We start from the raw sequence: 26,598 nt of genomic DNA, 5'->3' as shown, positions 1-26,598 counted from the left end.
AGTGAGGCAACAGTTTTAGCCTCTGACCCTTTGTTCTGCTACCTGGGGACGCATCATCCAGATAACCAAAGCCCCTCATCAGGGAATGCAGGATGCACCATGCAGTATAGCCACAGGGTTATTGTACAGAGAGTTTGTGAAAGATGCTGACTAAATGTGTGAAGCCAGCGGGGCACAGGGCTACAGAGGATGGAAAAGGGGGAGACTACAGGGAAGGAGTGAAGTGCTGACAAACTGGGAGTTTTCAGTTCAAACGCATGTCAGCACTTGAAAGTGCTTGTGGAGCTCTCGCTGAGCCCAGGGACATGGAGGCAGCCTCGGGCGCAGGTTCTGAATGCAGAGCAGTTTAGAAGGGAATGTTAGGTGATTACAGGTAGCGCGGGTTCAGCTTTGAAGTGAGGAGTGGGAGACAAGGTGGACTAAAGTTTAGAGCGGCTTTACGCGAAACAAGTCACAAATGTGACGGCCACAGCAGCTCCGATGGGGGGATCGAGGACTGAAATGGGAGTGCCTTCAGAGTGGCTTGACTTAACTTCTGCATAATTTGTCATTCATTATAACACCGTGTATACAACTCGCTCTCTCCCTGTATTATTTAAATATCTTTTGGAACGCAGAAGAACAATGGTGTTCTTTAATTAATGGAATTGGATGTAACCATCAAAAACAATGGAGGAAATGAAATTGAGAAGCTCGGTTTGCTTCTCTTTATTAGTGAAATGGTTCAATTTGGCAATAGGAAGTATCTATGTGATCATCCCACCCAATAAAGGGTGGGAAGGAGATTTAGAAATCTAATTACAAGTTACATTAAGATCATCATTAACATGATTGGTAAGTGTAAAACAGAAGAAACGACTGAAGACTGACTTTGAAAAAATCCAACTGCTCCCTGATACGATGTTGAGCCGATCAAACTTCCACAAGGGGATAAGAGCTTGTCTGTTTGACGGTCACCTTCCACTGGAATAAATGTCTACTAGTATCTGTTCATTAGACAATTTTTAAAGTCAGGCATGTGGTGATGTCATGATTTCCCACGCTAAATACTTTAAATGTATTCCGGAAAAACTCAAAAGTTACCTGATTGACGGCTACAAGAGAGAAGGAAGAGCATATACATCGATCAGCCGTAACATTATGTCAGCATGGGCACCCTGACCAGTCTGTGGCTACGCAGCCCCATACTCAAGAAACCACGATGCACTGTGTGTTTCTATCAGAACTAGCATCAACTTTTTCAGCAATTCAAGCTCCTCTAGCTCTTCTGTCGGACCGGACCACACGGGCCAGCCTTCGTTCCCCATGTGCTGGTTCACCTGTTTCCCTTCCTTGGATCTCTTTTGGTCGGTACTGACCGCTGCAGACCGGGAACACCCCACAAAGTTTTGGAGATGCTCTGGACCAGTCGTGGCCCTTGTCAAAGTCGCTCACATCCTTACACTTGCTCGTTTTACCTCCTTCCAACACCAACTTCGAGGACAAAATGTTCCCTTGCTGCCTAATATATCCCAGACATTGGAACGAGATAATCAATATTATTCACTTCACAGTCAGTGGGATAATGTTATGGCTGATCGGTGTGTATGTGGCTTCAACACATGCTTAAGGTCTAATAAGAAAAATGCTTCCTCTTGGGCTTAAATCATGAAAATATCTTATAACTCGCCTACATTTGACGTTTAATTTTCATGCCATGGAAGAAGCGTTTGTATGTTAATGTGAAGTTGTGTTGCCTCTAATCTAATCAAATCTAAGTGGCTATTTTCACATTTTGTTTGCCTCACATCAAGTTAGAAACAAACTTGCACATTACCAAATTGTGTTTCCTCCTGCCAAGTGATGCGCCAAAAATTCTTCTTATATAAATCTCTCACACAGACGTTCCTGAATACAGAGACGTTCTATTTGTAGAAAGCATGTTCAGCACATCCTGATGAAGTAATGCCCTGTCGTAGTTAGTTTCATTCCAACTGCTTGCCCTTGGTTGTATCCGAACAATAATAGCGACTTGGCTTTATTAAACCTCGTTAAGCCTCTGCTGAAAGAGAAATTAGATCATTCATTTCCTCTGCAAACATCAAAATGCTTCCTGGACTGAGAGGTGGGGTAGAATACATTTTGATAACAGCATTAGGACGTGCATTAATAAAAGAAGTGCGGATAAAGTTGAGACTGCACAGCACGAGTCACGTCTCACTTATGAAAATATGAATACACATGAGCAGACTGACTCACCAGGACAAACAACTGTTAAATAATTTGTTATTCAGCTTGGGTGCACTACCTGCTTACGGCAATACGTCTCACCAGGTCTATTGCAGCCCCCACAGAGCCCTGCAGATGCTGAGTTTTTGCTAGAATGGTTGTTAAGGCCTGATAATTTACAGCAATGAGCTGTTAGTTGCCCTCAGGCCATCAGCTATTGTAGAGGCAGGACTGTTCCTGTTGTGTTAATGAGATGGATGAGTAGAGGATGCTCTGCAGCAAACAAGGCAGTGTTTGCAGCTACCTGGTGCCATATGAGGTATTATATGGAAATGACTGACGCACTGGGGTACCATTGTGGTTTGTGAGACTGTTTGGTAGCTGAAGGGTCACAAGTTTAATTCTATGGAAGAAGCACAAAACAGTACCGGTCCTAAACTTGTAACTGCGATATCATTTATGTCTGCATGCTAAAAAACGTTCTACTAAAGGACAAGCTGTGAACAGCGGTGATAAAATAAAGCTCTGTGTGCGTTACCCTGATATTAATACTTTGCCTGAAGTAAAAGTCGTGATTAAAATGAAATTGGTGTTACATTAAAATGATAAAGGATGGGGACTTTTTTTAATGAATGGGGACTGCAGCCAAAAAGTTTTTGGACTGCAGAGGTGGCAGTTAAAAGTAATACTGCTTGCATAATGAATGCCTGACCTGGCTGGAACAGTGCTTAACTTCTGCTCGCTCCTGGAATAAAACATTGTTTTTTAAATCAGGATACCTCGTTTGGAACAGGGGTCCATAACTGTGCGCCATTAAGAGCATAATGTCAAGTTGTTTAATGCATCTAAACACTGTAGCAGCTCATTTAACAGATTACGCCACAGTGTTAAAGTAGAGGCTAGCATAGAGTTAGCATGATGGGTCTTAGTTGTGACATGTTTCTGTCACTTTGTGGTAACACTACAGGTCTGAGGACAACTAGCTAAACAGCTCAGCACACGGGCAACTCCAATTTCTGTTGTCAATCATCATCGTCCATGTCTTCATGGTGACGTGGATTGGAGTAAATATTTCAAACTTGATTGGCTGTTTTATTATTCTGACCCAGAATACAACATAATACACATGGGTTATCATTGGGATAACACTAGTAAGATTTTTAAGGCAAATAAAAACACAAAATTTTCGAATACAAAAACAATTCAGTTGCTATGTCCTAACTACAGCGGCTGCAGCCTTCGACGTAGGGGGTCTACAGAGGATGCGCCATTCATAGCCTGCGTAGACCGCTAAAGCTGTACTGAAATGAGACGGTCTGGTCTACGGAGGATTTCCTGTTTGCGTCACCAGCTGTTCCCCGCCTTACCGTTGCGTCACCAAACGCAGTTCCTGTCATCTAGCAACAGGTAGCTAGCGGGCTAACCTATTATTTTAAATGTGTATCACTTGCTATTCGATTGAGTTTTACATTTAAAAGTGTATTCCTCGGGCCACACAAGAGTCCGCCATCTCTTTGATTTGGAATTGAATTAAAATCTCGGGATACGTTGGCCCGGGAAAAGGAGGACGCATTTGCAGGCCGCGTCTGAAGGAGCTTTCAAAATAGGACAGCTTTTGACACAATCGGCCTTCAAATACATCCTTTGTAGGATGCAACCATCTGTCAAGAACTGTGACTGCATAACAAGGTTTCACAGGCGAAATGTTGATATACTTACAGCTGGACCAGGAGCTCCGACCACACCCTGAAGACCGCTTGAGCCTGGTGGACCCTTAAAACACAAGTTAAACAAATCAGTTATTTCTAATCATGATCTGGAATTGTTGTTGCTTTCTAAACTCACTTCACTCCACACTTCACCATTACATCATACAAAACAGTTAGAACAATTGATGGTGTAATTGCAGGCTATTAGTACACACAAGATAGACTTGCTGTTTTCATTTACTCTAGAAATCAATGGAAGTTAATGAAAACATCTATATGCTAAACTGTCCTTCTACCCGAAGGAATACCATGTCTCTAAGCACGGGGAATATATTGTTATATATGTAATTTATTTGCAGTGATGCTTTCAAATGACTCATAAGAAAATCAATTGTAAAATATAGATGTTAAAGATGAAGACAGAGTACATTGGTGTTTTATTGGACTAAGTAACGATTCAGGAAGCACAGCAGCACTTCAGTGAATATTTGATATGCTGCAGACTGTTTGGGGCAACATAACCTGAGATGAGTCATTGCAAAGTAACCTGCTTTTTTTCCCTATTTAATCAGCTCATATGAGAATTCAGCAGCTTGGATTATCAATCGAAATTCATTGCCTTATATAAAAAGTAACAGAGAGGGAAGGAAGAAAAAAACAAAACGACTCACAAGTTCACCCTTGTCTCCTTTGCTCCCCTTCTGTCCAGGTCCGCCGACTTCTCCCTGCGGTGCAGTACAAACAGCAGAGCTCACATCTCTCCTCTCCATCTTAAACAGCCTCCCCAAGTTTAGTCAAAGTCCAATATCTTAAAGTGTCACCTTTACCACCATCAGGCAGTAAATATTTCTCGAGAGATTCTAATTTGATTGGCCCACAAAGACCTTGGGCGAGTGTTTGCAATTAATTGATTGGCTCCCTGTCTAACCCCATTGGCGCGATGATTGACAAAACGGCGTGATGGAAGACGTGACTTGGGTGGGGAGAGGCACGATGGTTACAAATGTAAAGATGCAAATGTGTGGATGGAGTGTATGAAATGTGGGATTAGCTGGCCTGAGGGTAAACACTGCATATGGGTTTATGGATAATTCAGTACATGTAATTATTTATCTATAATGCTTCTAGTTTGTGCTTATTCTAAATGCAACAATATGAGCATACTGTCTGTTAGTGTATGCTCGAGGCTAAGTGGAAAAATGTATTTGTTTACCTGTAGTACATGTGTTAAATGGTTTCTATAGAACTGTATATAAAGCAGGGTTTGACATTGGAATATGTTATTATAGTGTGCAGCAGCCTTTGTCTAACAGCCTTAGTGTGTCAAAGGCATTACAAGAATAGACACAGTTATAAGAAACAGTAGGAGATATTCCAAGAAGTGTATATAATATACTTGAATTTCTTGATTTTTTTATGTTGTCATTGTATTCCTTGTGCTACAGAAAGCTTTGAACCTCAACTTCATTGTTCTCATGTCATTACGAAGGCGGTGATGGTTACAGATGTTGAAGTAGAACTCTGAGGATGTCTCCATCTGTTTTACCTTTCCCCGGGTACACACTGTGCTTTTCTTTCAAGCATAACAAAACCCTCTGAGGTTCAATCAAATCAAGGATGCGCGCTGTAATGTTCCATCTTTACTCCACCTTGTCTCCGTCCTCTCCGGGGGGACCCTGAGGACCAGCCGGACCGGGAAGACCAACAGGACCTTGGATTCCATCGCGGCCAGCGGGACCCATGGGGCCTTTCTCCCCCTGAATCATTGAGAGGTGTCACATTACCAGCAGTCAAAACACCACATTTCCTCAAGCTGGAGGGTAAAAGAAGTGTCTGAGTGCGCTGAAACACTCACAGGGCCTCCTTTTTCTCCGGCAGGGCCGGGTGGGCCTTGGGGGCCGTTGCGTCCTGTCAGACCAATGGGACCTCCAGGGCCGGCGGCTCCTCTCTCACCAGGAGAACCCTGTCAGCGAAGAACAAAGAGCCATCAGTCATTGCTGCATAGGGTGGCAGCTAACTAGTGAAGGAGGTTTTTACTGCAGGAAAGGTGTGCAGAAAGAAGCTGCTGCAGAAAGTCTACAAGCATGACAAGTTGGACTAAACGGGAAAGACTGCCCTAATTAAAGACGTTTTCAAGGACTCCTCTTTTTTTTCACAGATGATAGCAACTTTAATGAGTTTCCCTGAGAATAATTAAATGAGTCATTGTTTTAGTTCCTTTTGAAATCTTCACAGAATGTCTCAACATAAAAAGACTTGTTTCATGCTCCAACACAACCAAAAAGGCTTCCCTCACAAGACTGCAGTTTTTTCAGTAAATTTCCTTTTGCACATTAGAAATTGCAGAATTTAACCCCTTAATTTTTTACTTTATTGTTGCTTTAACATCAACAATATTGAAGCGTACAACTTAACTGAAATTAAATGGTGTCTAAAAACAATATAAGGTCCAGATCAGACAGAGCGCGCTTTAGCAGCTGGGGCGGCTTTTTAATAGTTGTTTTCAATGAGAGGGCACGCTTCTTTTGCGCTGCAGAGCGCGTCACGTTTTTTCCGCCCTGTGTGTTTTTGGGGAAACGCTCTGAGCGCCTCGAGTTGAAATATTTCAACTCCAATCGGATGAATGGAGAGGCGGGGTCTTCTGTGGGGGTGACGACATCGAGTTTACCGTGAGGGTCTCATGTACTACTTAATGTATTTGGGAACAGCCTCTCACCCTCCATAAAAGCCAGAGCAAGTGTCCTCCGCCTGTACATGTTTTAATGCAGATATAACTAATCTATTGAACACAAAGTTAAGTATTTTAGCTGGCCAAAATAAATGGGAACAGATCTGTCAGTTTACAATATAACGGTTAGGTTAATCACAGCTCATGATTCAGTGGTTGATTTAACAACAGTAAAAAAAAACGTAGCAAAAGTGCTCTGTCTGATCGGGCCTAAGAACATCGAGCCTTCTTGTGAGCTCCCATCACCGTGCTCTTCTCTCAGCAGGTCATTACACTATCCTCCCACCAAAGGGACGGTCTCCGCCTGCTTAGCAAAAAACATGCGCATGAACAAAAGCCAAAGATTCCCCTCTGACACACACACACATAAACACACTGATTCAGCTGCTGAAGGGAGCAGCCACCTGGCACTCATATGCCTTGGCCCATTTCATGACAGGCGTTGCTGGTGACACACACACACACACACAGCTCCAAACTGTCAGCCCCAGCCTGCCAACCTGCCCGCCAGGACACACACACACAATCACACACTCAAGTTTCTTTGACTCACACAACTTCACATTCTTTCTTCCTGCTTCCTTTCCTCTCATTTCACCCATGTTTTTCTCCCACACATGTGATTCTCTGGCTAGAACTCAAAACTGCGACATAAAAGTGACTCGACTTCTCGCATTCATCCTTTCTGTTCTTTTCTTTCCTGCACAATTTCCTGGTTCCTTGGTCTCTCTCTTTCACACACACACATACACAACCCTATGAAATTGCAACGTACGCACAGACTTTCCCACAGCAGCTCAATCTGCGGCAGGAAATCGATGGAGGAAAATATCAGATCTCTTGTGTGCGTGGGCATCGCACACCCGAGTTTTTCCAAACACTACCAAAACAGTCCATCGCATGTTTTCAGCCGATGGCTCACTTTCAAGCCAATTTAAGAAAACTATCTCATTTCAGCAGTGGAAATGGTTTTCGCTCATTCAGAGAACACCCCTCTTCTCGCTTTCATCATCTTTTCATCCGTGCTCGGCATATCCGCTGTCATCTAATCTGGTGTTGCTCTGTCGCTGGTGAGCAGGGGCAATTATCGGGAGCCTGCGTTTAACGCTTGAACAAAATGTCAGACGGTTCAAAGCTGCCTGTCAGTCAGCCCTCTGTACAGATTCACCACCGGAGCTCCCGGGGCTTTTTCATTGCACATATCGCTAACTGAGGGAGCTCAGAGACAAAGGCAGGGAAAAAGTGCCCCACTTATTTAAAGATTACCCCGCCACTCGTGCTCCTTCTCTGGGCACTTAACTCTGTGAGGGAACACAGTTTATGGATGTAAATACAGTTTAAAAGAGGATGTCCTTTATTGTGATTAAGGATGCAGAGGATGCAGCCTTATATCACATCAAGTGTAGTAGTTAAAGTTCAAATCATAAAGCAAAAATGAGACACAAACTCCCTTCATCTGTGCCACAATAAGAGGAAACCATCTCAGACCAATCGACTTAATGATTAGAAACTACTTGTTGTGTTCAGCCAGGCAACTTGACCAATGCTTCTTCAATTTTATCCCTAAAAAAAACTCTTAGCCGTTCTAAAAACATCTTAAATCAAGCAGCAAATTGCTTTAAAAACGGAAGCACTCAAAGTCGTGTGCCTCTTTTTGAAACTGCTTCACGTGTATCTTTCTAAAAGTGAAATGTTGACTTTCTGCTGAGCAACTCTGTGGAAAAAAAGACACAGTAAGAAGCTGCAGGAGTGGTGATTACATGCTTGTATGTAAAAAGCAATAGTGTGATCATATATGGAGGCGTATGGGGGACTTGATTCCAATGATAATATAAACTTGAAAATGAAAATGTAATTCCACAATAGCATTCTTTGAAATATTGTTTTCATTTTAATTTTCAAATGGTTAAAAAATAGCATTTTTCATTTAGACACCAAAAGAGTGTGGTGACTATAGACTGTATGATGGTGACATGTAAATGGCAATGCAATAGACTGGAGGCACTGTTTTGCTTATTGCATTTGAATATTGTCCACTCTGACGCAAGGTAAGGCTTTAAAAATGAGAACAGCATTTGGCATTTCATTTTCAAAGTGTTAAAAAATTGCATTTTAATTTTAATTGTCACTTAAAGTGATAATCTTGAAGATTTTCATTTAAATAAATGTCTGCTAAGTCACTATCTATCGCTGAATGAGGTAACACAGTGGTGATTGAGCCTATGGCCCACTGATGAAAGCTTTTGCATTTGCAGTATTACAGACTGGGTGTCTGCGGTGACTTTTGCGGAAAAAAATCACAAGCGGCGCCCAGTTAGTGACGCGTTTCCATCAGTCAGCAGTGGTTGGTCTGCCAGAGAGGGTAGGCGGAGCTAAGTGGCTGCTTTTCCGGTCTCTGCAAGTGTTGCGAGTAAACAGTAATCTACTATGGCTGAACAAACAAAGAAAAGATCGATGACTACAAAACGGACAACTTCGAGATTATGTCTTTAAATTATGCATGTACAATATGAAAATGAGGCTGCATTTTTTATATGCCATTTTCATTTTCAAATTTGACACCACATTTGAACATAACACAAACACCCAAACGAGTATGTGAAAATGAAAATGCAAAGTGGATTTTTGCATTTTTGCAGAGCTGCACGCAGCAACTCCATCCTCCGAAAAAGCAAAAGTCACTTTACACAGCAATCTCTGTGGCAGCAGAGACGAGGTTACCATAGTAACAGGCTACTTACGATGGGGCCTTGTGGACCCTGAGGCCCTTCTCCTCCCTTTAAGCCAGCTGGACCCTGAAAGAAGAGGACGGGAGAGGGTTAGATCTCTGATCATGGCCGGCCACAGCTCAATGCCATTCAAAGAGCGGTAATCACAGCTGTCAAATGGACCTTTAAATGTTACTGGGTGCGTCTAGCGTGCATGTTTGTGTGTAATGATATGAGTATACAAGTGTAGGTGTATGTGTGTACGGAGGGATGCAGAAAGGCAGAAACTGGCATTTTGTGAAATATAAATATCATTTTTAGTAGTTTAAGTATCTGTGTTGGTTTATTAGTGATGGCATAATTACCAACAGATTTAATGAACTAAGATCAAAGTTATGTCATTACTCCCAAGGTCTTGAAACAGTCATTAGAGTTTACCTTCAAGACTTGTGTACATGAAAGCAAATGGAAAATAAGTAATGTTCTTTTTCTTTATTAATAGCTCCTAATTTACTGAGACAGCAGGTTATTTAAGGGTCATTTCAACTTAAATTAAATTCAAGATATTCTCACTTATTTCTAGTGAATTGTGGCTTTGCATATAGCTTTGGCTGAAGATCTTAATGCAACTAAGGGGAATGGGATTTTGTTTATGGATGTTTTGGTGATAAAAAAACACATTTAAAATATCCAACAGCACAGATTTCTGTAGAAAAGCGTCCGTATGAAAAGGGTTCACAGTGAGGTCTGTGGATTATCCAGAGTAAAGTGGGCACTGTCTCAGGAGAGAGATGTTGCTGGAGAGTTTTTGAAATGTCACTTGTCAAATGCTGAGAGCTCCACAAACAGAATATCGTTCACAACAATTGTATTGGGGCGACCGAGAGGAATCTCAAAGATGGACAACCTGAAAGAATAAAAACCCACACTCCATTTTTGTTGGATTCCACTGTGTGAAGGACAAAATGAGTTTTTTGGAGGCTTTTTTCATGTGGGCCAATTCAGCAATCAGGCTGTGCCAGATGTATTCTATTAATGAGCTGGGTAGGTGGCAGTTCAGTTGTTGGAATAATCTAAAATTGCCAAACTCAGGAAATAAAAGGTTTAATAGCCATGATGATAATGAAGTGACACTGCACAGAAATACTCATTAAAGGAGCAGTTCTGTCCCTAGAAATAGCCACCAGTCCAAGTTGGTGTTCTTTGTAATCAATAGAAGCAATAAGATTTGAAATTGGCGCCATAGCTGTGGAGAAAGTTGAACAAGCAGCTTGTGGTTTCGCCCATTCTATATTCCTACAACACCCAGCGTGCATTGCGCCCCTCCCTCTGAAAGGAACGACCCAGCGAGAGATGCTGGAGTGAAATACTACCGTTGCTGAGAGCGGTACAGAATCCGAAATATGACAAGAATATATACCGGTGGATCGTCTAAAAGATCTTCAGGTCTGCAGTCTACATTTCAAACCTGTCGATTTTGAACGAGGAAATGTAGTTTAGCAAGCTCCCTGGCCTCCGCCAGATGACGCGTTTTACGTAGTCTGGTGGAGGTTTTCCAAGGCCCATTGGAGAAGCGGATAGCGTCCTCCATTTTTTTCTACCATAATGCCATAAGCTCCTCATAATAGCATGATAGGACTGAGGTTGAAAATCGGCGAACTGGCCCTTTAAAGAAATACAAAGATCTTCTATCCATCCATTATCTATCCTGTTCAGGGTCACAGGGGGCTGGAGCCTGTCCAAGCTGTCATTGGGCGAGAGGCGGGGTCACACCCTGGACTGATCGCCAGTCAATCATAGTGACAACCTTCCACACTCACGCCGATGGGCAATTTAGAGTCACCAATGAACCTAACGAGCATGTCTTTGGACTGTGGGAGGAAGCCAGAGTACCTAAAGGGAAACCCACGCATACATGGGGAGAACATGCAAACTCCCGGACTGGGATTCGAACCAGGAACCTTCTAGCTGTGATGCAACAGCCTCAGATCTTAAAACATCAATTTGCTTTCCTTACATTTACTTTAGTGCAGCTCCGTCCACCGGAGAAAATGACTGAATAATTTATTGTAATAAATTAAAGCCTAGTCTGAAGGAGTATTTATACGACTAATGCAAAATGAGTTATTCAGTGAGTTCAAAGAGACAGAACAAGAAAAGTAAATGGCAGATTCTGAATCCGACAGGTGGGCCAGAAGTTCAGGTTTAGTCCATCTACCTCTGGACCACTGCCATCTCCTCGAGATCTCGGCCCTTGAATGGCAACGTCTGTGCTGCTGTATCACAGCACCAAGAGGCTGAGGCAGAAAAAACAGGGTTTACCAGAGGCTGTAAAGACTTTCATTATAATTACTAATTTACGGGCTCCGAAAGAGCCAGGGGGGCGCAGGCGCTGCCAAGCAGGCTCTCCAGCTCCCCCGACTTCCACATTTCACCACTGTGCATTAGAAGGCTGGAAGGATCTCTTTTTGTCGGACACACAAAAAGTTATTTATTGGCTCGTTTATTGCTACAGTGCCATTTCCTCAAGACTGAGAGGACGGATGAAGAGTGTGTGTGTGCAGCTCTCAAAAACAGAAATAAACTCCGTATGTGTACCTGCACTCTCTCAACAAACACAATGAGATTGCTTTTGTGTTTCTGCTCATAGAACACGTGTTCTTGTATGTTTGTGTCTGCGTGCGTCTGGACGGGGTAACTTTAAGAGAGAATATGAGGTGGTATTTGCTGTTGTGTGCTGCCCTTATGAAGAGGAAGGCATCCCTCGGCACACATGGGACAAACATAACGGTGGTAATAAGTCTGGGCTGTGCTGTCGTGTGCTCTCTTAATGGTCAGCCTTGAAATGAGCTTCAGCCTCAGTCTCTCAAGCTGATCCTCACTCAGCCTCTAACAGCCTTTACAGCTTTCACCTTGAACTTTTTCTCACCCACGCCCACTTCTTTCGAGAATTAATTTGGGTTAGTCAGCGGTGAGGGAGGGAGGGAGGGACGGGGTATGTGAGGCACTCACAAAGCCCTGGGTTTGGATCAGAATCAGAGGGCTTTGACTCGTTCTCCGATCGAACACAAAACAGGAATTCCTCATAGAAAAGAATCTGGAACTAATGTGGGATTTAACGCCTGTAAAATGCAGACTACAGCCGATTACAGGAAAACTACTGGTTAAAATGTCCTGCCGAAGCCACATTGGCAACATATTATAACCAATGACTGTATGTAAAGCTTGACGACACGTCTCCTTCTGCTCTCATTGTACAGAATTGATGACAAAATAGCCCCCTTGACGGGAGCTGCCATCTTGCGCAGGTGACGTCATTTGGGGCCAGAGTTGCGCAGTAGAGATCGGCGGGTGGAGCCACTGTAGCCTCTTCCGCTAACCAAAACACACACTTAAATTACTGATAAAAACGGCAAAGATCCCGCACGCCGGTGTATTTAACAGCTTCTTGTGTTGGTCTGGAGCAGACGTTCACAGAAATGGAAACTTCAGTGACTGTAGTGATTGTGTTCATCGATGGATTACCGCATGGGCAAAGTGGACTCATGCCCAGGGCCCTGAGCCAACGGGGGGCCCTTGACCTTTAAAATGTTTTTTGATGTGTTCAGTATTTTTGTTTGGAAAATGAATGTTAGGTGACAATGTTGTTTAAATAAAATTCTTGGATCTTCTTTTTACTTTAGCGATTAAATTCCATAGACATAATGACATAGGTTGCGAGGTACATTAACTTTCTGTTTCGTGGTCAAAATAACATTTTGAAAATGGAGAAACATAAGCTCAGCGGGTGGGTAAAACTGAAACTAAAGAAAGAAAGAGATGCTTAAGATTTGACATCAACTATCCTTGATTTTGACATTTTTTCAACAAAAAGAAAGTGGAAGGTGATTGTGATACTTGTAGCAGGGGGGGCACAGAGCTGCCTCCCAGGGATCTGGATGCTAATGGGTACACGCAGTGCGCGAGTACAAGGCCTATTTGCATTTGTATGCGGCCTGTGGTCATGATAATCCGTCCATGATTGTGTTAGTTATGTTTCCTCCTCTACTCTGCTAATCCGGCTGCAGGAGCCGTATTTGTCAACAGAGCTGTCAATCATCCTTTTGACAGCATCAAATAACTAATTAATAATAAACTTGTCAGAAACATGAACACTTGGACATAAATCAGCATGATAAGAACTAACTTTAATGACAGAAACCATGTTTAAGAAACATTTATTTGGCGTGTATTTAGATTTTATAGTTTGACTCATCGCCAGTCAGCCAGTCAGCAGGGGGCACTCTAAATGTTTTGGCTTCACTTTTAGGGAGCTGTCATGTTGTCTATCTTTTTACATCAACCTTGCAGAGTTATGATGACAAAATACAGCAATATTTTGACTGGCTAATCCCTCTAAATTACTCTTATGTAAGCCAGTTCTGCACCTTTCAGTCAGCTCCACAGCCAGGCATGACATTTGGTTTAACAGCAGGCATTTGGAGCTAAATTCAACCGGGTGTGTGCTCAGGATGTGGTATGACACACTTGTTCACTATGTTCACATGTGTATGTTACGCATGACTGTGTTAATGTGTGGGAGGTCTGTGTGTGTCTGCGTGTTACCATGGCCCCTGGAAGACCTCTTGCACCCTGGAAGCCCCTCAGACCAGAAGGTCCAGACTTGCCGCCGGGACCCTGAGGACCTGGATCACCCTACAGAGGGAGGAAACAATAACAAGCACTTAGCCGACAGCTGACGTATTGGCAGCTAATCGCTAAACACAGGATTGCTTTAGGTGACAACAACAACAAGCAGAGTTAAATGTGTGAGAACGGCCGAGAAAAATAATTAAAGTGATTGATTTGTTTGTTGAAAGCTTTAATTATACTTTATTATTCGGGAACAACAGCAAGGCATTAAGGATTCAAGGCAAAAACAGGGAGATGTGCTGATTTAACTAAATGACCTTCAAGGTAATAACAAAGACTAGAATACACAAAATATTAAACAAAGACAACATGACTTTTGTTTGCCTTTTTTCAGTAGGACAGCTGAAGATAGGAGAGAGTGGGGGATGACATGCACCAAATGATCGTCAGACCGGGAGTCGAACCTGTGATCAGTGCGTCGAGGACTGTCGCCTCTGTATGTGGGGCGCCTGCTCTACCAGCTGAGCTTAAACCAGCGCCCCAAAATGTCTTCTAATAGCTATACTCTTGTACTTCATTTCTCAAAACATTAATGACCCATTATTTCAGATTGTGCAGTAAGGTTCCCCTTTTCAGGGCTTCTACAAGATGTGTTCAATTTTTAATCTTCTGAATCCATGGACTGTAATTTTTATAACAGTGGAAAAAAACTAAAATCTTTAAATGATTAAAAAAGTATTTTAAGGGCATTGATTTGGCTCTGCGGTTTAATCATGAACAGAGGCGACAGTCCTCGATGCAGCAACTCCGGGTTTGACTCCCATCCTCAGCCCTTTGCTGCGTGTCACCTCCCCACTCTCTTTTCCCCTGTTTCCAACACTCCCCACTGTCCTCTCTATAAATAAAGGCATAAAAGGCCCAAAAAATAATCTTTAAAAGAAAAAGTTTTTTAAACAAAGTTGACAGATTTAAATAAATATATGCATATGCTCTGATCTACGCCGATAAATAACCTTGCACTGCTTCTGATGTTGTTGCTGTTTGATCTTCAACTAGAACATAAATGCGTTTATATTTGTCTTTATTGTTCTTTGTTTTCCCCATCATGAATATTTTACCTTAAAAAGCAGTGTGTAGTGTATGAAATAAGAGGACAAAAAAATATACTTATAAGCTCCGAGGGCCACACAAGAGAAGGCAGGAAAATTTGGTGTAAGAGACGCACTTTTAATACATTGTTTTACATCTAAAAAGTGGGCTGCCTATATACTGGTGCAACCAAGGAATGCAGAGAGGTATGTTATTGTGTTACAGCATTTTACCCAGATGATGGCGCTGTAATCTAGCTAAAGTTGTCGATGTAAAGTGGTGATGTCACACCTCCACATTAATCTGTGTCCGGTTCAAAGTCGCTACAACGTCTCATATTTACAAAATTCTGCAGTGCCGTTTTAAGCGATGAAAACTGACTTGATTGTTGCTAACGCTTCATCACAGACATGCGCCTTCATGATCGCCCTTGCAGCCGCCGCCCTCACAACATTTAACGTTACCGCAGGCTGTCAGCTACCGCTAGCTGCAGCACCGGTAGCTAGCTCGACAAACTCGACATGGCGGGAACAGATGGTGGGCTGTAATTTGTGTGTGTTTTGAATGTGTTTTAAATGATCAATTGAAATAGTGCTGAAATAACTTGTATACACGTTTTTATTAATAAATAGCTATATAAAATAAGATACCCCCAAAAAACCCCCCAAAAACAGCGTCTTATATTCCAGATTTTACGGTAATTCTCTTACACAAAGAAACATATATATATATATATATATATATATCGTATATGACATGTTACTACTTCTGACTGGTGCACTTTGGTTTAGTAGCACACACAAACATCTTTATTTACCTTTCCACCCTCTTTTCCAGCAGCTCCAGGTAGACCTTGCTCACCAGGTGGGCCAGGTGAGCCTGGGTGTCCTCGCTCTCCGCTGGGTCCCACCTCCCCAGTTGGGCCCTGTCAGGGACGACACACAGGGTCAACGTGCGATAAAATGTGCCCTTAAGGAGATCTGATACTGATACTTGATACCAGACAACATATCACATTTTGACTTTGTCTCCACTGCAGATGTAAAAAAGTTGTTAATGAGTTTGAATCATTTATTTCCAGCCCACGCTTCAGTACTTTCGAAAAACAAGAGATCTCACTGAAGGCATCCACAATATTTTCAAAAGCATCTCAATTATATTCTGTGCATGTCGCTGTTGTTTTGCACTTGTAACCGCTTCATACTGAAATTTCTGCCTCTTATAATTCTCAACAGCAGAGCCAGGAAAAGTGAGGAGGAGGAGGAATCTAAGTGAAGCCGTGCGCCGTGCTGTACCTGTGGTCCAACCACCCCTCCGGGTCCTGGCGGTCCCGTCTTTCCTTGGAAGCCCTGAAGGACGAAACAGAGACATTGTTGACTGTACACAGGAAGGGTAATAAAGTATGTACTCTACTTTGTGTGAGTCACACAGAGTATCAGTGTAAATTATGTATCAGTGGAAGTTGTTGATACGTCTTCATGCTGACTGCTACACATTTTGCACACCTGTTGTTCGTCATTAGTACATCCATTCTGGTTTCCAACTACTTGTTAAACACAGTAAAAAATGTTAACTTAGCGCTTGGTCTCATAAGCAGCTTGTTGGCATTACGTACAGGAGCCAAGAGCACCAGCTGGGTGTGAAAAAATTGGTCTTTTCTCTTCAAATAGGGCTCGCCTGCAAAAACAAAACCTTTCAGTCTCTCTCTTGTCTTAACGCCCTTTCCTATCCTGTAAACAAGACGCGCTGACATTGTGTTTTTCTAAGAAGTTTTGTGACCTTTACTTTTATCGTTTGTTTTACCTTTGATTTAGGTCTGACTTTCTAAACTTGTGTCTGCTCCATCCTAGGCGTAAAAGATGCAACACAAACAGGGTTAAAGTCTAACTTAAAGCCTGTCCAGACTTTCAGTTACACACAGGCGTACGCCCAGCTGGTGCACTCGACTCCAAAAGACTTGCTTGCTTTCAGAATGCAGTAAGTTTTGCTCATGAAAGTAAAGACTGTCAATATAAACGTGTATGTTACCACAGCTACTTCTGTGGTATCTAAAGCGAATTAGAGAGCACAAAGCGGCAACTACTTATTTTAATTGCTCATTAAAGTAAGAATCTCAAAGATTTTCTTTAAATAAATGTCTCTTAAGTCACTATCTATCGCTGAATGAGGTGACACAATGGTGATTCAGCCTTTGGCCCACTGATGAAAGCATTTGCAGTATCACAGACTGGGTGTCTGTGGCGACTTTAGCGTAAAAAATCACAAGCTTTGCCCAGTTAGTGACGCGTTCTCCATCACCCAGCAGTGGTTGGTCTGCCAGAGAGGGTAGGCGGAGCTAAGCGGCTGCTTTTCCGGTCTCTGCAAGTGTTGCGAGTAAACAGTAATCTACTATGGCTGAACAAACAAAGAAAAGATTGATGACGACAGATACAACTTCAAAAATAAGTGAAAATCCAAAGAAAAAGAAACAAAGTCGACGCTCAGATGAAGGCAAACAGTCTAAAAAGGAAAGCGACCGTCAGGGAGGAAAATCAAGAGTTACAACCGGAGCCAACCGTGGACGTCACACATGCAACACTGTCTGGATATCTGGGATGAGTGCTCCCGCAATTACCGTTTATCGCTATAGGAGCTGCCAAAGAGAACGAAACTGAGATCTTTGAGATTAGAACTTTAAGAAACTAAACTAGAAAATAATCAACTTTAAGAGGCTGGAATCAGAGAATTTTGATTTATTCTTAAAAAATAACTCAAACCACTTCAAGAATATCAAAATAGTTGTTTTTTTCTATGAATATTTGATTCAGTTTTGCAGCTCTCGTTGGAAAAAAACTGTTTTGATGCGCTAAGTCATCTCAGCTGTGTCAAAGAGCCCACATTTCCCTTTCCTGTCTGAGCTTTGCTTTCACCTAAAGAACATCATTTGTATGCCATCGCAGTTATCCTCTTCCTTGCTTTATTTTTTCTGCAACCTTTCCGAGGGTTAGAAAGTGAGGTAGCAAAGAGCGAGTGGGCGCTGATGCATGATGCTCAGGGTCACACGGCCCCGACGTGATGCATTCATGGACGAAACTACCCACTCACCGTCTCTCCTCTCTGTCCGGGATGGCCGGGCAGCCCATCTTTTCCTGCCGGGCCCTGAGGGGGGTGAACAGGAAGACATTTCATAAAACTCAAGGCATCAGGTCGTGAGGGGGTATTAATATTTGAAAAGCTCATAAGGAAAGTGTCAACACGGTTGTTGTGGACGGCGCAAACTCCCAGACAGTTTGACAGCAGCTACTTACATTTGGTCCTTTAGGTCCGGGGAAGCCGACGGGTCCCTGCGGTCCTTGGGGTCCCTTAAATGAAAAGGAAATTATGAGAGTGAGCAGAGAGAAGAAGGGATAAGAAACACAACACAACTTTATACAGCTATTGATGTGATTATTGGTGATAATCAAGCTTTCTTTCCAGGTTTAATGAGGATGTATTTAGCCACCTTTTTGTTCTAAATGTTACACTTAATGTCACAGCTCAGTTTGATGCAGAGTTCACAGATTCTGGTGCCTTCAGGTGTATTAAACAAACACTTATAATTGTTCACCTGAAGAAGATAATTAGCAGCTACTGTAGAAAACTTTTTGGTTTTATTCTAAATTAAAAATCTCGCTTTGAGCTATACTTGAAGTAAAATGCTCCAGGTGTTCTCTGGCTGTCAGTAAACCTTCAACATTTCAAGAGGAACAGATGAAGAAAAATATCTGATACTAACCCTCTCTCCGGGCGGGCCACCAGGTCCATCATTGCCTGAGGTGCCCTGAGGAGAAAGAGGAGCAGAGAGAGAGGCTGTCAGCTTTGAGAAAATCGTCAAAGTGTGAATAATATTTATGCAAGCACTGATCAAGATGTACAGCAAGCCTGTTTGCACATGCAAATGTGTTTCTACATGAAATGGCCCTGAAGAATCATCGTACACACAGTTTGTATATGATTTACATCACGCAGACCCACAAAATTATGCAATATGTCTCACACTATTTAAGGACATTAATCTGTGTATTGCCCTTTGTTTTTAAAGAAGGTAATTGTTACATTAAAACTACTGAATTGAACAATGTAACTATGTTCTGTTCACTTTCAAGTACTTTCTCTGTAAAGATCTTAGAGAAATTCGCCCCTGGAAAAAGCCACAGTCAAAGCTGGTGTTCTCTGTAAACGATAGGAGCAATAAGATTTGAAATTGGCGCCATAACTGTGGAGAAAGTTGCAGAAACAGCTCGTAATTTCGCCCATTCTACATTCCTTCAACACCCAGCGTGCATTGCGCCCCTCCCTCTGAAAGGAACGGCCCAGCAAGAGACGCTGGAGTGAAATACTACCGTTTAGTTAGTGCGCAAGAATATATACCGGTGGATTGTCTAAAAAATCTTCAGGTCTGCAGTCTACGTTTGAAACCTGACGATTTTGAACGAGACATGACATCGGAGGCGGGCGTCCTAGATTGAGGAAGTGTAGTTTAGCGAGCTCCCTGGCCTCAACCAGATGACGCGGATTTCCAGGGCCCATTGGAGAAGTGGATAGCGTCCTCCAAAGGCACAGACCATAATGGCATTAGCTCCCCATAATAGCATGATAGGACTGAGGTTGAAAATCGGCGAACTGGCCCTTTAAGCATGTTGACACACTCACTATCAGTTCATCCACAATTATACATTTAAAAATGACTCAGCTCTCACCTTTGCTCCTGGCTTTCCTGTTGGTCCTCTTGCACCACGGCCTCCACGCGGACCCTATACATACATAGCATATATAAGAAACACAGTAAGGATAAAAAAGGTCATTTTCAGCACTAAGCTAGACATCAGAGAAGATAACAAAACAATTAAGCAATAGTATAAAGGTGAGATATTAAATGTCTGGTGATCCCTGCCCATCTCCATGAGCCCCCACCCGGAGAATAACCCCTTTAAAAGACAGAAAATAAAGCCCAGACACATCTACACAGTGGAAGAGGTTTTCATTTGAACACAATAAATAATGTATGTGCAGGGCTGCGGGCAGAGTTGGCAGACGGTTGAATTGCCTACCGTTGGGCCACGCTGCCCTCGAGGGCCTGCTTTGCCGGCGATTCCCTGAGAAAGAAAAACAAGAGCTTTGATTTAGGACAAAATCATTCCTTGTTCCATCAGGCAGTGTGAGCTCCGCTGTGTCTCTTTTTTAGAAGTTAAAGCAAGTCTACAATAATAACAAACACGCTCACGAATCAGACAGACACAAATGCTGAGGGGGATTGAGCATCGTCTCGCAAAAATAAATAATCAAACCGCCGCAGTAAGTGGTTACCCACAGGCACTTGACAGCTTGAACTACCTGTCAGTTGTAGCACGGCGGGGCCAGGCGTGTCTGCTTCTCAATGTCTGTCTGAGAGCAGAAACGAGCCTGTCTAGTCACAAATAAGCATCCCCACCATGCTATAACCCCCCACCTCATCACTTCATCTGTAACCCTTGTCAGCTGGACCGCTCTACCGTTACACCGCTGAATACAGTTGTCAGTCCTCTCCTCAGAGCTAAATCCTGATTGCACAGAAATGAAAAATACATGTGTGGACCCCCAGGTTCTCTCTCTCTCTTTGTACTTTTAGTTTGTATGCTTTGGGCTCTTTAGTCTCAGCGAGGGGGGAATCTTAATGATACAATAAACCATGATGTTTCGGGTGATTATGCGCCTTTGTGGCAAACATTTAGGGAAGGTCCTTTTCTGTTTTTACGCATGAAGACGTCCAAAAAACCCAGTCTGACACCTTTGGGAGTAACAGCAGCAACAGGTCTAATTGCCTCAAATCAGCAGCGGACCTAGTTAGTTTCTTGTGGCTGAATTGGAGCAGATTCCTGCAGAAAGGTTCCAAAACCTTGTGGAAAGCCCGTCCAAATGAGTGACGGCTTTAGCACAATAAGACTAATGCATTTGGAATAAGTTGTTCCTCACATTTTTAGGTGTCAACAAAGTCTGTTTGGGAGTTTACATAGTTTGTAGCACATTTCAAACACAGTTAGCAAATAACAACGGCGACAGGCTTGTTCTACAGCACTACAAGTGATATTTTAAGGATAAGTTATCACTCTCAGTTGATCCCCAAACTTGTTCTGTACCAGTGATTGTATATAAAGATGGACCTGCTCTCATTGTACAAAATTGAAGCCAAGGCGGGCGCTGCCATCTTGCAATGGTGACGTAATTTGGTTCACAGTAGATATCGGCGGGTGGAGCCGCCGTAGCCACTTCCGCTAACCAAAACACTCACTTAAATTACCGGGAAAAAAACAGCAAATATCCTGCACGAGAATAACAGCTTCTTGTGTTGGTCTGAAGCAGACGTTCACTGATATGTAAACTTCACTGACTGTAGTGATTGTTTGAGTTACGTCTCCTCTCGCCGTTTCTCCTCTACTCGGCTAATTTGCAACAGGTCGGCTGCAGGAGCCGTATTTGCAACAGAGCTGTCAATCATCCTTTTGACAGCATCAAATAACTAATTAAAAATAAACTTGTCAAAAAAATGAACACTTGGATGTGAATCAGCATGATAAGAACTAACTATAATGACAGAAACCATGTTTGAGAAACATGTATTTGATGTGTATTTTGATTTTATAGTTTGACTCATGTCCCATCTGTTAACATGGAGGAGGCGGGCTTTATGAGCTATACTGCAGCCAGTCAGCAGGGGGCAATAGAGAGGGTTTGGCTTCACTTTTAGGGAGCTGTCATGTCGTCCATCTTTTTATACAGTCTTTGTTTTGTACACAAATCCTTGTATGTCAGTACATCCTGGAAGAGGAGTCCCCTCCTCTTTGGCTCTTCCCCAGTTTTCTGACTTTTTCAGAGAGTGTTTTTCCTCATCCGAATCAAGAGGCTGTGGAAAGAGGGTGCTGTTTTCTGTACAGATTGTACATCCCCTCGAGGCAAATTTGTGTTTATGGGTTATATAAATAACATTGAATTGACTTGACTTAAACTGTGTACAATCACAGAACAGTTCATATTATAAAGCACACTTTCTCTCAGTCATTTTGCACTTCAAACTAATGCGATTAAGTAGATATAAAAGTACATTTATATTGTGTTTTGCCTCTCTTTATCTGACATGAACCAGCAGCGTCATTGTTACATTCAGTTGGTCTTGGTCTGCAAAGAAACCCTGACCGTGCTGTGCTTCAGTGTGCTACACCATCTAGTGTACACTCAATTTATCTGCTACACAGGAAAGCCCACAGCGACCAATTTCACATGAATTTAATAGGATAGAGAATAATATTTCGTGGCTCACCCTTCCCCCCTTCTCGCCGTTCGCCCCGGAGAATCCTGGGAACCCGTTGGAGCCCTGCGGAGACAAAAAGAGAGATTGAGAAAGACAGGAGTGTCAGAGGGGGGAGATACACATATACCATCGTCTAGTGACAATGTGACAGCAGCTGGAGAGAGAATACCACCTTTCCTTTCGCGCTTTGCGAACCAAGGCTAATTAACAGAGAAGCTTTAGAGCCCTAACATGAGTGCTGCCATACGAGCCAGCAGATTGTTATCACCTTATAGTCTCTGTTCTCATAGAAAAACGAGCAGCGTTTTTTAATGGCCACAAGGATCGACTCCAACTTGGCACTTAAAGACTCTCTGATACAGACAGGACGAGGTGCCGTTAGGTTGTTAGGCAGCTAAGCTAAATAGGAAGATAAAAGAGGCAGAGGGGGCAAATAAAGACAAGGGGGAAAGAAACAGCAGATCCCCCTCGATACCCATCAGCAATTGAGTTATTGGACTCGCATGCTGTGTTCTCTGAGAGTGCCGATGGTGCCAGTCAAACAAATATTAGGAGGGCTCACTGCTGTAAGAATAGGAGGAGAAACAAGCAGCACAGCACGAGGTAGCATAATTACATACTGAAACCAATATAGGTTAAATATTTCTCTTCTCAGCTGCACTACAAGGGCATAAGCTCGTCTGGATGTACCCTTATGTAATTCTCATCTATAGTGCTCATTACCGCTCGCATGCATATGTATACGAGGCGTAATACAGAGCAGCATAAGCAAGGGCACCTCAACAAGTCAGCGTGGGCAGAATTGCAAGAAGTAAACAGACCGACACTGAGGCGACAGCAGCCAGTAAGGGAGATCTATGCTGCTTAATTTGTTTTTCACAGAGGTGCAGTTATGGTGAACTGAAAGGAGAGCTGCTACCGGACAAGCCTGACTTGCGCCACAGAGATAAGACAGTCCACTGAAGCTCTCGCGAACGGCATCCAGAATTAACAGCGTGGGAAAGCTGTTAACAGAGAGCGACGGGGTGCAGCAGCCAAAAACACACGGCCAGCGGAGGGAATCGTGCATAGGCTGATTTTGGTGGATAAAGTCGGTGAACGAACGGGGCCAGGGCTTTGACCCTGAACACGCTGATGAGGACGCACATGAGTCACATTTTATAACATTAATGATACTTTGTAATGTGTTTTGTTTCTATTTTTAAAAGTAAACAGGATTCTGTCTCTTAAAGTGATAATCTCAAAGATTTTCATTTAAATAAATGTCTGTTAAGTCACTATCTATCGCCAAATGAGGTAACACAATGGTGATTGAGCCTATGGCCCACTGATGAAAGCCTTTGCATTTGCAGTATTACAGACTGGGTGTCTGTGGCAACATTCGCGGATAAAATCACAAGCGGCGCCCAGTTAGTGACGCGTTTTCCATCACCCAGCAGTGGTTGGTCTGCCAGAGAGGGTAGGCGGAGCTAAGCGGCTGTTTTTCCGGTCTCTGCAAGCGTTGCAAGTAAACAGTAATCTACTATGGCTGAACAAATCTTCATCTTCATCTGAGTGTCGAATTTGTTTCATTTTCTTTGGATTTTCACTTATTGTTGAAGTTGTAGTCATCGATCTTTTCTTTGTTTGTTCAGCCATAGTAGATTACTGTTTACTCGCAACACTTGCAGAGACTGGAAAAGCAGCCGCTAAGCTCCGCCTACCCTCTCTGGCGGGATCAACCACTGCTGGCTGATGGAAAACACGTCATGTCACCACAGACACCCAGTTTGTAATACTGCAAATACAAAGGCTTTCATCAGCAATCATTGTGTTACCTCATTGGGCGATAGATAGTGACTTAACAGACATTTATTAACATGAACATCTTGGCGTTCCAGTCAAATATTAAGAATCTTTAAAGGATTCAGTCTATAAAAGCTCTCACAATATGAAGCTTCATACTTTAACCCAGAGAGGGTGTCACAATATCTGAATGCTGAATATATGTCTTTTTCTTTAAGAGAAAACTCAGTCGAAGAAACAATGGCTCTGTTTATTCAATGCCAAAGTCAGGATGCCTTTATTGTCTTTTCAGAAACTTTTCTTTTGAAGCCTATAGAGCCTAAAAAGAAGATTTGATCTTGTGCTCCACTGGGAACCTTTGTGGGCAGCCTTTGTTTTGAAAATTATTTATGCATTCAAACAAAGAATATGCTCTGTGAACTTTTAATACATATTTAATACTCCCTCTTCCACTTGTGAAAAGTTTATTCAAGGCTAAAAAGTGTAATTAACATAAATGATAATACTGCTGGCAAAATACTGTAAGGAAGATTTCTGACTCTGTATCTCACTTTAAACTCGGACTCTCTCCCTTTGAGTCGTTTGTCCGGACCTCTTATTAATCTGCGTGCCTCGCTGAGCTCAGATCCTGCTGACAGTAACAGACAGAGCGGGATGTAGCTGGAGTAGGTGTATCTGACCCGTCATATCAGTGCCAAGCTGTCAGTGCTGACAGCAGCAGAGAGGAAGCAGCTGCAGCAGCACATCTCGATAGTGGAGATGAGGCACAGTGGTCAGCTCTACAGAGCAAGGAAAGCCAGGCTGTTAGATAATGCCCTGGAAGAGTTTAAGGAGGGCGGACAGCTGATGAGTCCAGCAGGTGACTGTGCCACTTAGACTTCCTGTAAGAGTCGGGGGGGAGAGTACAGTAGGTGCCTGCTTGAGTTTGTGTTTGTGTAAGGAAGGTGTAGTCAGCAGAATGAGAAAGAGAGCGAGGTCAGGTATGAGGGGATGAGAATCAGAAAGACATGGGAGGAATTAATAAACATATAGAGCTAATATTCACATTTGTATAAGAGCAACAGGCTGTTTTTTAGAGGTAAGCGTCAAGTTTGGCAATTTGGCCATGAGCATACTTTGATGAAGTGGATACATATTGTTCTTTCTCTATCCAGGTTAAGAGGCCGCATTGGTGGCGACTTGTTAATCCCTTGTAGCCACACCCTAAAGCATTTTCTGCTTTATTACCTATTTAACTGTGTGGGACCATCATTTACAAAAACATACATCATGCTGAATTAATAAAGACATAAAATTAGCGATTCAGACCATACTGAGGTAATAAATCAACTGAGAAGTGGGGTCATTTTCTCATCTGGTTTCATGCTTCATAATTTTTTTTGGCTGCCAGTGAAGTCTCTCCCTGCTGGCCAGTATAAAAAGTGCAGGTTTAAGGCACTTCCACTTTTGAAACCTGGGCCTGGTCGTTCAAAAGGTTTAATCCAAATAAGAATTGTATATAGATTTGGAAATGCACTTTTTATCTCTATCCAGGATCAGGTAATCCGGCTTACTGTTATCCCGGTTGTTCAAAGAAAACTGGATAGGATCAACTTTATCCAGACACTGGCTTTTAAGGATTACCTGTGCTCTAATCTCTATTTACAGATTTTACATAAATGTAGAATCTGTAGGCAGGGATGTGGATTTTAGGGATGGCAAGTTGTAGTCCGTAAGTAATATTGACCAATCACGTATCAGCAGGCTGCGGCGTATGCATGAAAAACAGTCGGTGTGGAGTGCAAAAGCAGGCGAACAGAATGCGCTGCAATGACATCCCGGCTCCGATCAGTGGTCACCTGACAACGATTTAGCTTCTTATTAATCTCTATAAACAGACATCTGCATGCTAACAGCTAACAATCTGTTCTAGATCTAAAATTCAACTCGAGATAAATTCCCTTGACGCTGTGTCACGAAAGCTGTTTAGCGTTCAGATTTCCCGAACTTCCTCGAATGCATCAGAAATGATCGATCCGACCTCCGTTCAAAAATCAAGCATTTTAAAAGTAGTTTTCTTCTCCTCTTGAGGACAGACCTGACAAAGCTTCAGTTTGACAGTAGCTTTTATATGAATATTGTATGTTTGATATTGACGCTGTTTGGTGAAATGTTATATGGGGACAGACCCTAAAGTCTACATCATCTGCTGTCACAGTAGCAAATCAGCAATTCAAGACCAAAATATAAAAAAAATGTCTAAAGTATTAAAATCATTGTAAAAATGCTTAAAAGCTTTATTACATTTCCCCCTCTAATTCAGTCTGATTCCTTCCCTCTGCTTGGATCAGAGTAATCCAGATTTTTTTGATTAAAGTTATCCCAATCCTACTCAAAAGTTTTGAACAACCCAAACTGGTTTTATCCGGATAAAAGTCAAGATGGGATTAGCTGATT

General features: G+C 42.6%; 1 protein-coding gene across 1 annotated transcript in view; it reads right to left on the bottom strand.

Moving 5' to 3' along the window:
* LOC138611367 (collagen alpha-1(XI) chain-like) overlaps positions 1-26,598 on the bottom strand; it is a 102,437-nt gene that overhangs the window by 24,088 nt on the left and 51,751 nt on the right. Inside the window, exons 32-45 of the mRNA XM_069684431.1 lie at positions 22,387-22,440; positions 20,144-20,188; positions 19,793-19,846; positions 18,829-18,873; positions 18,362-18,415; positions 18,159-18,212; positions 16,370-16,423; positions 15,892-15,999; positions 13,959-14,048; positions 9,387-9,440; positions 5,773-5,880; positions 5,567-5,674; positions 4,589-4,642; positions 3,928-3,981 (exon numbers count right to left, since the gene is read on the bottom strand). Coding sequence (XP_069540532.1) covers positions 3,928-3,981; positions 4,589-4,642; positions 5,567-5,674; positions 5,773-5,880; positions 9,387-9,440; positions 13,959-14,048; positions 15,892-15,999; positions 16,370-16,423; positions 18,159-18,212; positions 18,362-18,415; positions 18,829-18,873; positions 19,793-19,846; positions 20,144-20,188; positions 22,387-22,440 — 936 coding nt within the window. The remainder of the gene's footprint in view (positions 1-3,927; positions 3,982-4,588; positions 4,643-5,566; positions 5,675-5,772; positions 5,881-9,386; positions 9,441-13,958; positions 14,049-15,891; positions 16,000-16,369; positions 16,424-18,158; positions 18,213-18,361; positions 18,416-18,828; positions 18,874-19,792; positions 19,847-20,143; positions 20,189-22,386; positions 22,441-26,598) is intronic.

This window comes from Semicossyphus pulcher, unplaced genomic scaffold, assembly GCF_022749685.1.
Source record: "Semicossyphus pulcher isolate SPU_LCO1_2020_fin unplaced genomic scaffold, fSemPul1.0.p SCAF_7, whole genome shotgun sequence".
Taxonomy (NCBI): domain Eukaryota; kingdom Metazoa; phylum Chordata; class Actinopteri; order Labriformes; family Labridae; genus Semicossyphus; species Semicossyphus pulcher.
The sequence above is the reverse complement of the archived record's forward strand: the minus strand, read 5'-3'. Positions and strand labels throughout refer to the sequence as shown.